At 51.6% G+C, this 16,806-nt stretch overlaps 1 protein-coding gene across 1 annotated transcript in view; it reads left to right on the top strand.

Moving 5' to 3' along the window:
• RASGRF1 (Ras protein specific guanine nucleotide releasing factor 1) overlaps window positions 1-16,806 on the top strand; it is a 106,943-nt gene that overhangs the window by 9,692 nt on the left and 80,445 nt on the right. Inside the window, exon 2 of the mRNA XM_068538117.1 lies at window positions 8,207-8,313. Within this exon, the coding sequence (XP_068394218.1) occupies window positions 8,207-8,313 (107 nt within the window). The remainder of the gene's footprint in view (window positions 1-8,206; window positions 8,314-16,806) is intronic.

The raw sequence follows: 16,806 nt of genomic DNA on the forward strand, positions 1-16,806 counted from the left end.
TTTAATTACAAACAGAGCTGCGATTAATAAACACCTTTGTGCACAGGTCATTTCTAACAGAAGGTGAAAGGCAGACATGTCCAGACTGGAATTCATTCCTTCTTTCAGCAGACGTCTAGAGAGGCTGTTGGTGGGAGGGGGAAGGGCAGGCTTGTTGACCTGTGATGACAGATTGAAAGGTGTTCGTGCAGGACCAGCCAGGCATGACATCTGTGGCTGTGGCTCATGGGGTCTGGAGTAATGTACGTGGAGACACAGACCAATCAGCAGCAGAAGCTTGGAGGATGACACCGTCCCCCAGGCCGCTGGTCAGGCACTGCCTAGTTCAAGGCTGACTCTGGGAGGGAGGGACTTTCACTGGGCTCTTCAGCTCTGACATTCCTGTCTCTCCTCCCACCTCTGTTCCTGTCCCCAGGGGGCAGGCAGGGAGTAGAAGCAAGCGAGTGATAAGGTGTCCAGGAGGTCGGTCCCCGGCAGCAGCTCTCAGCCCTGGGACTCTTAGGAGCCCATAGGAGACCGGGGTCTGAGACAGGCGCTCATCCCCGGGTCAGAGCAGAGGTCATGGTGCAGTCACCAGGCCCTGGGAAGGCCAAGACTTGAGAACCCAGAGGCAGAGGTCGGTGAAGCGAGGCGACTCAGAGCAGGGGGGAAGAATGTCATGAAGTGGGGTGTCCAGACCCCGTGTGGAGCCATACCAGGTGAGCCACAGCCATAGGGCAGGATAGGTAGGTCTTTTCTGGATTGGTGTGGGAGCACCAGTGGGGCTGCTCGAGGCCAATACTTCTGTTCAGCAGGGCCATTTGGGACATACTGTGCCCAGTGAAGCCCCTCTGTGTGGCCAGCACGAGGCTGGTGCAGCCAGGGCGGGGAGGGAACAGCGCTGAGAACTGCGCACGGTGCTGCAGAAGCCCTGAGAGAGGGCAGAACACACTCCCAGGGTGGCCTGGCCCAGGCAAGAGCGGGATCTCTCCTGCGGGAGCCAGAGAGCAGACAGCCTTCCCCTGGGATCTCAGCAGTGAGAGGCGGGCAGGGACCTCAGGTGACGGGGAGCCTGGATGGATAGCCCCTTATAGAGGGAGAGATGGACTCCAGCCAGAGCATCTACACACACACACACACACACACACACACACACACACACACACACACACACACACACACACACACACACCCGCTGAGGCCCCTTCAGGTTCCCTCTGGCACTGTCCCCTCTGCACTGGGACTTCGGGAGCATCGGGCAGAGAGGACTGCCAGGCCAGGGCCAGCTGGGACTGTGGTCCCAAAGATGGACCAGGAGGAAGGAGCTAGGACCCAGTGGGGGAGAAGCTGACCCTGCCTGACCAGGCCACCAGAGTGGACCTACTAAGTGGAAGGGGTGGTGTTGACCGAGAGTGATGGCATCCATCCTGCAGCTGACCCCAGCCCACCTCCCTCTTGGAGGAGACAGCGAGCAGAGGCCCAGACAGGACAGTGGGTCTGGATTCTGGTCAAGCAGGATGAATCAGAGGGGGCAAGACCAGGGGCAGGGAGACCAGAGGAGGCAGTTTAATGGCCCGGGTGGGAGATGAGGAAGCCTGGAAGCAAGCAGGGCAGTGAGGATGGCAGAAGGCAGAGTTCCAGAGATATCCAGAGCAGAGACCCTGGTGACCAATTGAATATCAGAAATGAGAAAGAAATAGGAGCTGAAGGTGATGGAAGGAATGCCCCAAATTGCTGATTCGTAATCATCCTTTGATCTTAGCACAGCTATGACTCCAGTTTCTAAGCCTCTCCCGTGCCTCCTGTGTGTGTACATGTGCATATGGATTGGTTTGGTTTTGTTTTTTTGAGGGGGGTTAGTTTAAAACAACAGAAATTTATTCTCTCACAGCTCCGTAGGCTAGAAGTCTGAAACCAAGATGCCTGCAGGGCCATGGTCCCTCTGAAGTCTCGAGGGAAGAATTTTTCCTTGCCTCTTCCGGCTCCTGATGGCTGCCAGAAGTCCTTGGTGTTCCTTGCCTTGTAGATGCACCTCTCCAGTCTCTGCCTCCCTCTTCACATGGCTTTCTCCCCTGTGTGTCTGTGTCCACATTTCCCTCTTTTTATGTATTAAGGCCTCTTCTTAGTAATCTGGTATGACTTCATCTTACCTTGATTACATCTGTAAAGACCCTATTTTCAAAGAAGGTCTTTTTCTTAAATTTGTGTTCGAGTAGAGTTCATTTACAGTGCTGTGTTAGTTTCAGGTGTACAGCAAAGTGGGTCAGTTACACATATACATATATCCACTCTTTTTTAGATTCTTTTTCCTTATAGGCCACTACAGAGTATTGGGTAGAGTTCCCTGTGCTATACAGTAGGTCCTTGTTGGTTATCTGTTTTATACATAGTAGTGTGTGTATGTCAATCCCAGTCTCCCAATTTATCCTTCCCCCCGCCTGTCCCCCCTTGTAACCATAAGTTTGTTTCCTACATCTGTGACTCTGTTTCTGTTTTGTAAATAGGTTCATTTATACCATTTTTTTAGATTCCACATATTTTCACATAAGGTCTTCTTGACAGATTCCGACGAACATGAATGTTAGGGGGAACGCTATTTGTACACACACGTGTGAATGCACATGTATGTGGTTTTCCTAGTAATTGTCCACTGATAGGTTGATTAGACCCATCTCTTGGACCTTGCAAATGATTCAGTTAGTTTAAAAACCATCATGAGCCCTTTTATGAACCAGGAGCTTTCACAACATCATCTGTTTTACAGAACCCTGTGAGATGGGTAATAGCCTCCCCTTTTTGTGAAAGAGAAAACAGGTCCACAGAAGTGAAGAGACACGCTGGAGACACGGAAGCTAAATAGTAAATAATAAATTTAAACCCAGGCGACTCCAAAGCCTGGCATATGCCACAAGTCCAGGGTCCCAAAGTCCCCGGAACACTGGTTTTCTGGAATGTTGATAGACCTTCCCAAAAATGAAAACAAAAGTGTTCCATGATGGGATAAGTTCTGGAAGAAGTTCCTACATTGCAGGACTGTTCAGTGCCTTTATGAGGTGAGTGGGCCTCCTCTCCCTGAAGAGATATAAGCCTCGTTTGTGAAGAGCCAGTGCCCACACCCTTCCAGCCAGCTCACCCGCCCATGCCTGAGAAGCAGATTCAATGCTACCTGCTTTGTGGCTTTTGCTATTAATTAATGAATAAGCCGGGCTCCCATGCCATGGTGATAAATGCATTCAGTCACCCATTCAGCAAATGAAGGCTATTCCATGCACAGGCCGAGGAACAGTGCCAGGCTCTGGGGATATTCTTGGTCAGGAATCATTTATTTGAAAGGAACAGGAGCCCATTCAGAGCAGCTTAAGGTTGTTGCTTAAGGAGGACTCTTAGAATAGTTACAGTGATAATTAATGGAACCCAAGGAGAAAACATGTGTCTGGGTCTCCAAGGCCTGGACCAGGAACCATCTCTCTCCGGCCCACCTTCCCCAACTCCCACTCTAGTTACCAGGTCTCCCATCTCCGCTTTTCTCTGAGACACTTCCACTTCCTTCTTTGTCATTTGTACTTAGAGTTCAGCACACACAGCTCGTTCATTTGGTCTGTCCGTGTCACTTCCAAATAACTGGGAACTCCTGGCTGCATGCAGGCATCGGCTCCAGGACCGTGCATCTCTAGGAGAACATGGGGGGATGGGGGGAGGGGAAGCGGTGCTTCTGCTGCAGACATTGCGCCCTCTTAGGGGTTCCCAGCACTGGGTGAACATTGGAACCAACCGGGGGGCTTTGAAAAATACCAGTGCCTGAACCGTGTCCTCTCCCTGTTCCCCTTCTCCCACGTTCTGCTTTAATGTGTCCGAGAAGGGGGCTCAAGCATCCGTGTTTTCTTAGATTCCCAGGTATCCCTAATGTGCAGCCCAGATTAAGACTCTCTGCTGTGGTAGGAAAGACAGTAAAAAGTCATTACAGGACTTCCTTGACGGTCCAGTGGTTAAGATTCTGAGCTTCCATTGCAGGGGGCGCGGGTTCCATCCCTGGTCGGGGAATGAAGATCCCGCATGCCACACGGCGTCCCAAAAGTGGGGGAAAAAAAATCATTACAAGTTGATAATGGTTTTGATGGGGAAGGACGGGGGCAGCACATTTGACAGTCTAGAAGGAGCAGGAAAGAGATACACTAAGACCCGATGATGTGGAGTGCCCGTACCTTGCAGAAAGCATTCAGCATCGTGGGCTTTCGTGTGTGTCATTGATTACCATGAGGTGGACAGTGTCTGGGTTATAGTGGGGACTGAAAAATATGGGTTGAATTCACAAATGAGATATCATTCAGGTAGAGAGTTAAAGGTGGAGAGAACTTGATTTTTCATGACTGAGGCCACTTGTGTGTAGCTGACCAAGGCAAGTGTTAGTGTCATGCCCATTGGCCAGAGGGAGATGCAGAGGTTGCCCGGCATCCTTGGCTCCGAGCAGCAGAGCCAGACCCAGACCCGGCTGTTGGGACTTCCACCTCCTCCACCTTTTGTAGGGTGACCAAGCATCCCGGTTTGCTCGGGACTGTCTTGGTCTTAGCGCTGGAAGTCCTGTGCCCGCGGAAACACCTCAGTCCCAGGCAAACTGGGGTGGTTGGTCACCGTACCTGTCAGTGGTTTCCCAATGTTCTCCACCCTGTGGAGGTGCTGCAGCCCTGCCAGCCGGTTGGGACAGGCAGGAGGCAAGGGGAAGGCCAAGCAGGCAGGGTTCCAAGCCTAGCTCCCCAGCGCCCAGAGACTCAGGTCTGCTTTAGCTGTCCTAGATAGAAGTTTATTACCATACAGGCACTTGGGACTTTGGAAACAAAGGCCCATCCTGAGGCAGGAGGGGACGTAGATCCAGCCCCACACAGACGTGGGGCAGCAGGAATCAGTTAGTGGTCAGGTGATACATGGCAGAGAGAGGGCATCCTGGGGACCAGGCATGAGCTGAAGCCCAGGATCTCAGCCTGGTGAGGCCCCAGTTCTAAGTATAGTACCTCGAACCCAGGTGAGGCCACAGGTGTGCTTCTAGAACATTTTCTCCAGCCAAGGTAAGGACCTGAACATGACTCTGGTCTCGGCACAACCCCAGGTGTGATTTCTGAGTCCCTTCCTAGGAGTTTGGTAGTCACAGGTGTAGTTTCTGGATCAATCCCTCTTAACCTGCTGAGGCCTCAGGTGAAGGTCTAGACCAGCGAGTGGCTCTCCACCTTGACCACACATTAGGATCACCAAGGGACGCACAGGTCACACCCAGACTAGTGACAGCAGAGCCCAATGTACGGTCAGGGTTGAGACCCGCTGGTGGAGATACTTAGCAGCCCAGGTGAAGCCCCAGGCTCTATCCTGAGCCTGGTACGACTCCTGGAGTAGTTTGGGATCTTTCTAGGGGTCTGGCTTTGATGCTTAGAGGGTTTCGGGATCCATCTTGGGACTTCTGGTGGAGCCCCAAGTCAAGGTATCCATCTCTCACTTCAGGTCTAGGGGAGCTCTGTGGAGGCCCCAGGTGGAGTTTTGGGCCCATCCCTGCAGCCCTGGTGAGGCTCCAGGAGTAATTTCACCAAGTCTTGCTTCTTCTTTAATGAAGTCAGGGATGGTCCATTGGTGGTTTCTGCTTCTGTTGCATTTCCAGATATGTTCCAGCAACTCTAGCTGGGCCTGTCAGGATTCCACATTTGAAATGTGGGTTCCCGGAGGAGGCCCCTGGGTTTATTTCTGAATTTATCCCACATCCTTGATCACATATAGTGTGTGAGCCCTGATCCCATCAGTGTCCCAGGGAGGCCTCAGATGTGGCTCTGTCTTGACTGGAGAGTTCTAGAGTGCCCCAGGGCTGATTCCAAAACAATGCTTCTGTTCTGCATAGGGGTCCAGCCAGAACCCACATGAACCCATATGGTCACATCGTTTTGGCAAATGTGGCTAAGCTCTTGTCCCATGGTCATGCTGAGGCCCACGTATTGTTCTCCGTGAGTCCGCCATACTCTGAGAAGCTTTGAGGGAGTTCTGGTTGGGCAGAATGCCCAAGGTGTGGTCCTGGTCTCATCACAGCAGCTCTAGTGGCCCCAGTTTGAGCCCGGTGTCCACTCTGCCACTCTGCAGTGGCCCACCTCTGGCCTTGGCACATCCTTGTAACTCCGGGGAAGCCCAGGGGTGGTTCAGCTTTCAAGGGTGACCTGGGGTCTGTCAGAGCTCTGATCCAGCACCAGCTGAGGTTATGAGGCTGTCTCAAGAGCTCTGATGGTACCCAGGGTCACTGTTCCTCCCTAGAAATGATGGATATTGATAGCATTTCCCCAGAACCCCCAGAAACACCCCATTCACCTGCTAGACCACCAGCCTCATGAGATCCTCAGGCGGTTGCTGGCAGTGGAGCTCCAAGATCTGAGTGGACGATAGGTACCCAGGGAAGGTATGTTATTCCGGCTCCTCTGCTTTCCAGCCATGTGGGCTCAGGCAAGTGGCTTGACTTTTCTGCACCTCAGGTTCCTCTGCAGTAAACAGATAATAATACCTGTTCCACCCGGTGAATATGGGAATAAGTGAGATCACGGGAAACAAGCATCTGCGTGTTCACCACCTCTCGAGAGATGGGGAAAGTGCTTAGGTGGCCACCTGCAGCTCCGGCTTTCACCTGCTCCCTCGCAGGGGGAGGACAGCCAGTTACCTGCTTCCTAGGAAAGAAGTGAGAGACATTGACTCTGCAAAACACACACACACACACACACACACACACACACACACTTCTGGCTGCCACCAAGAACGACAATTAACAGAAAGACAGTCATGTCAGCGGAAGCTAAAAATAAGTTTACGTGCCTCATGCTGCTGTTCCCTGCTGCCTGGGCCCCGAGGGACGGAGGGACAAGGGATAGTGCCCACTGACACAGGACCGCACCGTGGCCTGCGGTGCATCTTCTGAATGGGCAGGCCTCGGGGGCCCTCTCTGCGCCTCACTGCCTGCCTCTCTCCTCCTAGTTTCTCCAGGACCAGACCCAGGAGGCCTCCGCAGGTGGGGCCCCCAGCACTTTGCCTGTGCACCCTCTCTCTGGCCGAGTCTGCTCCCAGCTTTCCTCTCCGCCCCGAGGCTGACACCCCTGACCCCTGTCTGCAGCCCGCAGAGACGTGGCCTACAGGCACACAGGGTCTGCGTGTCCACCCGCCACCCCTGACCCCCTGACCCCTGCCCTTTATCCTGCCCATGCCTCCCCCAGTCTATGGCATCCCCACCCACCTAGTTGCTCCAGCCAGAAACCTGGGCTTTCTGCTCTCCTCCACCCCATCCCGCCGCTCAGCTCCACCAGCCAGGCCCCGCCCCCCGCCCAGCCTCCCCTCTGGCATCCCTAACCCCACTGCACGGCCCCTCCTACCCCCAAGCACGCCGTGCGCTCTCGATGTCCACGCTCCCCCCACGTTCTTCCATCAACTGAAATAAAACCTGGACCAACCAACGCCTCATCCTCTGGGAAGGCCTTCTGCTTTCCCTGGGCTGAATCAGTGGCTGGCTTTCTCTGGGCCCTTTTTTCTTACCTCCATGACAGTAATGATCGTTGCACTGCATTCGTTATAGCGAACACTTGTGCTTACTAGATTTCGGGCATTGTTCTAAGAGCTTTACATGTATTCATTCACAGAACGATATTACAGATGTGTGTCTCTCGTTGGCTCCTCTGCTTCCCTGGGAGCTCGGGGAGCAGGCCCCACATTTGACCCAGCTCTAAGTGGGTCACCTGCACCCAACACAGAGCTGGCTTCCGGTGGGCTCTGCTAGGGTCTATCTGTTCATTGCTCTGACTCCAGGACCTAGAAGAGTGTGTTGAAACATTTTTGTGGAGTGAATTAAATGCATGCTGCCCTGAATTGATACCCAGTCCCCAAAGGGGATGTTCTCTTGGTGTGTTTTCTCTGCCTTTCCCCCAGCATACCTGATGGTTTAAAGCTGGCTTTTTTGCAGTTTGTTGGCAAATAGGACTTTGTGGGGTTTGCTTCCTTCTTACAATAGCCTAAGCATAGGTTCTGTTACATGGTACAAAGCCTGCCTTAATAGAGAGTTTGAAACCGCTAAATAGAATGGCATTCTGATGATCACGAATAATGAATCCTTGCCTAGCAGATGTGGCAATGAGTGCTTTGCAAAATAGCCAGATTGTTAACAGGAGACGCTGCCGGTTCCGTGCCGATCGCCCTGGTAATTGGAGCTGTCTTCTTCTTGGTGCAGCATTATTTCACGGTTAACTTCAGCCACGAGAACCAGAAAGCCTTGGAGCTGAGGACAGAGGACGCCAGGGATTGTGACGAGTGGGTGGCAGCCATCGCTCACGCCAGGTATGTCTCGCCCACCCAAGGGCCCCGTCCTGAGCAGACTCAAACCCCAGGAGGGGAAGGCATGGAGGAGGAGGAGATGGGGGGAGAATGGAAGCTGTAAGAAGGGCATCTTGACAGGCCCGCCCTTAGAGCCCCGGCGCTCTGGGACGTGCCTCCCTGGGGTGCACAGGGAACCAAGGGCCCTGAGGAGCAGCGTTACAGCCTCCTGCCCCCTTCAACCACATGAGCTCCTTTTTTCATACTAGGAGAACCGAGTACAATTTGGCTGGATTACAGGGCTTTAGAGCCACCAAAGGCTAAGACCACCAGGGTTCTAACCCAGATGCTGCAGGAATGGACTAGTCCTGTCTTTCCTCTGGGCCTTGGTTTTCTCATCTGTAAACTGAAATTCTGTAAACCTCTCTGAGCTTGGACGTGCAGGGATTCTAGACCTGCTCTTCCCTTCATTCCCAACAATGTGTACCCCTCTCTGGAGGGATTCACTGGGCCAGGTGGGGAGAAAAGCAAAAGGAGAGTGTATGCTGCAGAGAAAATGGGGGCTCCAAGCTGCGTTGAGTCTTCCTGGGTCTTGGGGAAATGATGGGCTTGTGGGCTGGGGTGTGGCCCCCAAGCTGACAGTCCCCTGGCAGAGCTAAGTACTGTCAAGGGGGATGGACACCCAGACTCACCCCTTTGAGCAGTAGATCTTTCTGGCTGAGTGGATAATGGTGTGTTCCTGTGTCTACTTTCCGGTAAAATGTAAGCTCCTCGGGACAGGGACTAAGTACGATTCTTTGCATCCCCAGGGCCTTATAAAGGTATAGACAAGTGCTCAGCAGTGTAGATGGGAAGAATGCAAGGATGAATGAATGGATAGAGGTTGGATGTTGAGTTTATGTGTGGAAGGTGAATGATGGATGAATGGAGGGTAAATGAATGATAAATGGATGAGTGTTGAAAGTATATGTGAAGGACGAATGATAAATCAATGATGAATGTTGATGGGTAGATGATGGATCCATCAGGTGATGATGGATAGATAGATGGATACCAGAGCCCTTCCTTGAGCCTTGGATCAAGCCAGCTGACCAGAAACCATTTATTATGGCTATAGCACTGACTTTGACCCTGAGGTCAAGCCACCTCCATCCCTATCCTTAAGGAGCGTCCAGTCTAGCTAATGGAGACCAGGTTCTCACCTATGAATCAATAGAGTCAGGCTCTGAGTGTGGTACTGGGCAGACAGGGATGGATGCAACACAGGTATTCCCCCAGGGCTACCCCAGCCTAGTCAGGAAGACACTAGACAGATGTACACATAGCTCTGGTGCACGAAGGCTGTGTTAAGTACAAGGCACCATGGGAGACAGACATACTTCCATCTTCAGGGAAATGGGGGAATCTAGGGGATGTGGAAATAGGGTGACATTTGACTTGAAAAGGGAGATTGGAGCCTCATATCTAATGAGTTTAGCTATGGGCACTTCAGCCCCTCCTCCAGCCCCCAAAAAGCCTTAAATAAAGGCAGTGATCTAGGAAAGACAATTCCAAGAAAAATGAAGAGACAAAGTTTGGGTGTCAGAAGGTCGATGAGGTTGGACGTTGGACTGGAACCAGATCAGAACGGTCTTGAATACCCAGCTGAGATGTTTGTGCTTTTCCTCTGGGAACGGCGGGAAGCCATCGAAGGTCTTACACCAGGGGAGTAACATGATCAGAGCTATGATTTGGAGTGGAAATTGCTGGCATTGTGGAGAATGGAATCAAGCAGGAAGAACCCAGATTCAGGGAAAGCAGTTGGACCTCAGGCTCCCAGCACTAAACTAGAACCAATAGCAGGGTTGTTTTGAGAACCAAATGAAATTATGTATGTGACGGGGCTTTGTAAGTGTTGAGGTATTATAGAATTCTAATTTGGTATATATTCTGGATAACCAGGACTACATTGACTTCGAAAATCAATTCATACCAAAATTTTCTAGAGACAATGAGATACCACTACCTGTAGAATCTACAAGGGCTGAATTGAAAAAGACTGACAGTAGCAAATATTGGAGAGGGGGTGGAGTAACCATAAATCACATGATGCTGGTGGGAGCATAAAGTGGTTCAACCACTTTGAAAAATTGTTAGGCATTTCCTTTAAAAGTGAAACATACACCTACTCTGTGACGCAGCAGTTACACTTCTCAGTATTTATCTAAGAGAAACGAAAAACATCTACAAAAAATCGTGTATGCAAATGTCCTTAGAAGCTTTTTGCACACTAGTCCCAAAACTAGAAATAACCAAGCTGTCTATCAACAGACAGATGTAGAAAGGAACCTTGATACATCCATGCGATGGAATACCGCTCAGTAATAAAAAGGAACCCGATGGGAGGGAGGCTCAAGAGGGAGGGGATATGGGGACATATGTATGCATATGGCTGATCCACTTTGGTGTACAACAGAAACTAACACAGTATTGTGAAGCGATTATACTCCAATAAAGATCTATTAAAATATATATATATATATAAATATGTAACAAAACGGATGAATTTCAAAGTCGATAGGCTGAGTAAAAAGAGCCAGACACAAAATAGTACATGCTGCCTGATTCCTGTTATATGAAATTCTAAAACAGGCAGAACTCAACTGTGGTGATAGAAATCCAAACAGTAGTTGCTTGTGGGGTGGGGATTGACAGGGAAGGGGCACGAGGGAACTCCCTGGGTGATGGGAATTTTCTTTATCTCGATTAGGGTGTATGCATTTATCTACCTGGATCAAACTGTATATTTAAGTTCTGTGCTTCCCATTATATGGGCATTAATCCTCAAATTTTTAAAATAAATTCTATCTATTAGAGTGTTTTAGTTCTCTACTGCGGCAGAACAAATGATCACAAACTTAGCAGCTTAAGGGACTTCCCTGGTGGTCCAGTGGTTAAGACTCCACGCTCCCACTGTAGGGGGCTTGGGTTTGGTCCCTGGTCAGGGAACTAAAATCCCACGTGCCATGTGGTGCAGCCGAAAAAAAAACCCCACAAACTTAGCAGCTTGAAACCATACCCATTGCTCAGTTTTGTAGGTCGGAAGTCTGGGCTCGGCTGTGGTCTCTGCACAGAGGCCCATGGGCTGAAATCAAGGAGTCAGTCAAGCTGGGCTCTTACCTCGAGGTTCTGGAGAAATCTCTGCTTCCAAGCTCACTCCTGTCGTTGGCAAGAGTCAGTTCCTTGTAGGACTGGCGTCCCTGTTTCCCTGCCAGCCGTCAGCTAGGGATGGCTCTCAGCTCCACGAGGTCCTGCCTTCCTTGCCCTGTGGTCGCCGCCATCCTTGAGCCAGCAATGGCTCACCAAACCCTTCTCCAGCCCCAAATCTCCGACCTCCCCTTCTGTAACCAGCCAGAGAAAACTCTCCATTTTCCAAGGCTCATGTGATCGGGTCAGGCCCACCTAGAGAATCTCCCTATGTTAAAGTCAGCTATGCCGTATAGTATAGCCTAGTAAGAGGAATAAAACCCATCATATTCATCATCCCAGAGATTATGTAGGGCTTCCAAACCAGGGCAGGAAATCTTGGGGCTATCTTAGAATTCTGTCTGCCACGGAGAGAGGACAATGATTCTTTAAGCAACTCACTAAACTGGAGATTGGTTCCAAGTAGCCCATAAAATCCTAATCATGTGTTTGACATAAGTGCTGCCAAGCCTGCCTGACAGCGAATGTTCACATCTGAGGGTACCTGTGTCCACTGCACAGTCCTCTAGAGTCTGTGAAGCTCTTTCACACAGTGTATTTGCTCCTGATGGCCACCCAGTGTGTGGTGGTCCCTTCAGGCCCGCTTGACAGGTGTAGCCAGTGAGACCCAGTGGCACACAGGGGTGCGGGCTCCTGAGTAGAAGTTGGGGTGCCCCAGATCCTGGCTCCCAGTCTGGGTCTCTGTGACTCCCAGGTAAGGTAGATGCAACTCAAACCAAACACCTGCTCTTCCCCAAGAGAGGAGCCATTGGGCAGAGTGAACCTTTGAACAGAAACCCCTCAGTACTCACCATCCTTTAGGAAGCCAGGGGGACGTGCCAGTTGGATATGGTTTGTCTTCCCTGGTCAAGCCCACGGGTCTGAGTCAACCCACTGGCCTCAGAGGAATGTCCTCCTTTGGGCCTAGGGCTGGGACGGGGGTCACAGTGATGGTCACCAATAAGGGAAACAGAGTCCCCTTCCCTAGAATAGTTGTCACCAGCCAGTCTGGCTCAGGTTCGGCTTGTCAGGCACCTCCTGGGCCAACAGAAGCCACAGGCTCTTCCCTAGGCAGCTGGCTGTGTGACCAAAGGACAGACTATAGGCTCTGAGCGTTATTTAACCTCAGATCGTGTACACCGCGAGAGTATGTGCCTGTGTGTGTGTGTCAAGGGAGAGACTGGCTCTCTTCCACAGCAATACTGAGTAGTAGGTATGTTTGCATGTACCTAATTTGGTTTTTATTTACATATACATAGTAGATACATGGTATATACACAAATAAGCACTATAGTGTATGAATAGGTATAGAGACACAATGTACTCTCCCACCATATGCATAATAGTCTAGTATTCTGGGATGCCTCTGTGGTATGTGTATGTACAGCAATGTATAAAATGTAACACCGAGTGTGGCTTATGGTCTGCATCTCAGTGAGGAGAGCTAGATGCGAACCAGACAGCCATGTGGGAGAGCATAGACCTGCCTCTTCAGGGACTGGAGCCTGATTGCTGCTCCAGCTTTGACGCTCCTTGACTGTTATTTGGGGGGCAACTCACTTCCCCTCTCTGGGCCTCAGTTTCTTTACTTATAAAATGAGGCAGTTGGCCTTTCGTGATTCCTGAGTATCCTTCCAGCTCTGCGAATCTGTGCATCTATAAAGACAGTGCTGCACAGAGATGTGGATGGACCTAGAGACTGTCATACAGAGTGAAGTAGGTCAGACAGAGAAAAACGAATATATGAACGCATATATGCGGAATCTAGAAAAATGGTACAAATGAACCTATTTGCAAGGCAGAAATAGAGACACAGACGTAGAGAACGAATGTATGGATACCAAGGGGAGAAGGGGGGTTGGGAAGAACCGGGAGATTGGGATTCACACATATACACTATTGATACTACGTATAAAATAGATAACTAATGAGGACCTGCTGTGTAGCACAGGGAACTCTACTCAATTCTCTGTGGTGACCTAAATGGGAAGGAACTCTAAAAAAGTGGGGATACATGTATACGTACAGCTGATTCACTTTGCTGTTTAGCAAGAAACTAACACAGCGTTGTAAAGCAACTATACTCAATAAAAATTTAAAAAAAAAAAGATAGTGCTGCACCAAGAGGTGCTCAATAAATCTGTATTGATGAGAGGGGGGAGGGGAAGGAGAAGAAGGGAGAACAGGGGGAGGCGGAGTGGGGAGGGAGGGAGGCAGGCAGAGAGGGCCGGTGAAGGGAAGAAAGGGAGGTGCAAACAGACCAAATTGTCCTGCAGATGAGACTCTGGCTCCCCGTTTTGAAGCACCAGGGCGAGTGCCATCGCTAAAAACAAGCTACTGAAGGCTCCGAATTTTCACACCCGTGGAGCGAGGAGAGATGAGGTGGTGTGAAAATGGATTCCTTCATGCTCTCAGTTGAAGTTCCTTTGCAAGTAAAGACAATTAAGCCTCTTGGGAAGTTGGGAAAACATTAAAACCTGATAATTCTGGTTTAAATTCATTATAATAAGAGATGCACAAAATTCCTCATTTTAACCAAGTAGTAGTGCAGACCGAAGAATTCTCTCTTATAGCTTGTTATGTATCTTTAGAAGGGGGTGGGAGAGAAGCATGGAGCTTTGATTTTTGGATCAGGTTTTTTCTTCAGGCACATGCTCCAGGTCCGCTGCCCGCCCTCTGCTCCTGCCATCCTCCTGCTGGGCTGTCGCCAGCCCTGCCCTGCCGCACCCTCCCACCTTCAGGGCACAGCTGGGCAGCCTCCTTCTCTGAAACCATCAGGGGACCACTGCCTACCACTTTGCTACACAGCCCCTTTCATAGAGCAAAGCTGTTTCCCACCCTCGGCCTCCTGGCCTCCTCACCTCAAACCTGGGGGTTTGTAGGGAAGCTATCATTGTCCCATTTTGCCATGAGGGTCACAGGGACTTAAAGAACTTGTGTAACACAGCTTCTGAGTCTGTGACAAAAGCCAGCGTCCCTAAACTGGCACCCCCCTGACTAGCCACATCCAGGGTACCTGGAAGGTCATGTCAGTAGATTCCAGACTGAAAAGTGTCCCCTCAATTTAAGTGGGAGATAGTTGGTGACCCCAGAGAGGGACCCAGTTCCTGTGGGTGCTGGGGCCAAACGCCAGCCCGCCGAGGGCTGAGGGGTGAAGGGGAAGAGGGACCATGGGGATGATGAGTGCGGTCGCTCTTACAACAAACCTCACCTTGAAGGTGGAAAAGAGGGACAGGAGTTCAGGGGAGGGTGGGGGAGGGGGAGGGCACGTCCTCATCCTAAGTGGGGAGTGACTTGAGGCTTCGCATATGCTGAGGAGAAAGAGCCAGTGGAGCTGTTAGGCAGAATCTGATGCACAGAAATCCTGAGGAGGGGTCAGGGGCTAGGGATGTGGAGGGGAGGGAGACGGTAGTTACCACAGCGCTGGCACACCGCACAAAGCTTCATGTGTGTCCACAGATTTCATCCTCACGGCAACTCTGCAGGGTGTGGACTGCCATCATCCCCATTGTATGGATGAGCAAACTGAGGCACAGAGAGGCTGAGTGACCTATCCAAGGTCCCTCAGCTAGTGGGTGTGGGAGCTGGGGCTGAGCCAGGCAGATTAGGTCCGAGCAGGGATGCTGCCCTTGAGACAGGATGAGGGTGGGCGTGCCGTGGGGCTGGCGGGAAGTGACGGAACAGCATTGCACATCATGCAGGCTGTGATGTCAGAGCAGGACCGCCTGCAGAGGACTGGGGGGTGGTGAGGAATGAGGTTGAAGGGGGCCGAAGCTCTGGGGTGGGTGGGGAGCTGGCAGGGACACCAGAAATGTTTCAAGGCCCCGCTGAGGTTGGAAGGTGGGAAACGGGGGGCTGCCCACTGCTGAGAGGGGGACACAGGAAGGAAGGCAAGGGTGAGCGCGAGGAGGAGCCAAGGATGCGGGCAGAGGGGAATCTTATGAGATCCTATCTGGTGGTCCTGGGCTTAGGAGGTGGTCCTGGGCTGAAGCAAAAAAGGAGAGGAAAGGTGGGGGCCAGGGAAAGGGGGGACTGGAGACCTCGGCCCCCAAACTTCGTTGCAGACACTCCCAGAGACCAATAAGCCTGCCCTCCGAATCTGTGCCTTTCAAGTCTCCTGCCCCTGCCCAGGTGGGCACCCCTCCCTGGAATGGTGGGATTCCCTTTCACAGCTTCTCTGCCCTCTGAGACTGGACCCCATTTATAGAATCGGGTTTCTCCCCAGCTCTGACACCTTCAAAGGCAGGTGCTGTGGGTATCAGGGAGAAGCCAGGCCTGTGACCTTGGGCAGCCCCCTGGCCCAGCTCATCTTCCGAGTCCCACCTTCCTGCCCTCCCCCTCGTCGTGATGCTTTGCAAATCTGAGACATGTTCATTTACACAAAGGCTGGGGCCACTTCTTCTACCCTCTGATCCTTTGGGGTACTCTCTGATCTGGCCCCACCTAACCATCCAGCCCCATTGCTAATTACCCCCAGCACAGGCCTTCCACCCGAGGCTGCCCTTGGATGGGCATGTGCCCAGAGCACTGGGTTTGGAGTCCGAAGGCCTAGATTCCGATTCTGGTGGGAGAGAGAGCTCCACCTCCAGGAAGTCTTCCCTGATTACAGGTCCTTGTTGCTGGCCTGGCCCCTCTTCTGATTCCTACAGCACTAACAGCCTTTGGTGCATGAGTTGGCACACAGGTGTACTGCACAGGTTCTTCAGATGTCTCCCAGCCAGTGAAATGTATGTGCCTGACTCTCCTCTGTGTGTCGTCCATTCACTCAGGTGCATCCATGCAACAAATGTTCACTAGGCTAGGCCCTGGACCGACAGCAGTAAGCAGCACAGACATAGTCCCTGCCATCAGAGAAGGCAGGGTATCCTGGGGGAACAGAAGTAACTGGACACCCCCAATCAGTCTGGCCAGCGCTATGGTAATAGCAGCCCGGGAGTACTGCAGGAACACCCTACACAGTATGGGGGGAGGGGGGAGGGAAGACTTCTTGGAAATGACATTTCAACTGGGACCTACTCTGGGAAAGAGGATGGAGCTAGCCCAGGGAGAGGAGGGAGGAGGCATGTTTCAGACAGAAGATCTATCTGCACAAAGGCCCAGAGGGTGAGGGTGGTCGGGCAAGGTGAGAGCAAGACCAGGTGGAGGAACCAGATGTCAGAGTGTGAGCGGGGAGCTGGAGAAGGGGCCAGAGCGATCAGTAGCAGCGCAGCAGCCAGGTTAAGGCCTCAGGCGCTGTGTCTGGGAGTCAGGACCTTCTCCTAAGTGTAGTCTTTGGGGAGCCCCACTTCTGGT

Source organism: Eschrichtius robustus, chromosome 1, assembly GCF_028021215.1.
Source record: "Eschrichtius robustus isolate mEscRob2 chromosome 1, mEscRob2.pri, whole genome shotgun sequence".
NCBI classification, from domain to species: domain Eukaryota; kingdom Metazoa; phylum Chordata; class Mammalia; order Artiodactyla; family Eschrichtiidae; genus Eschrichtius; species Eschrichtius robustus.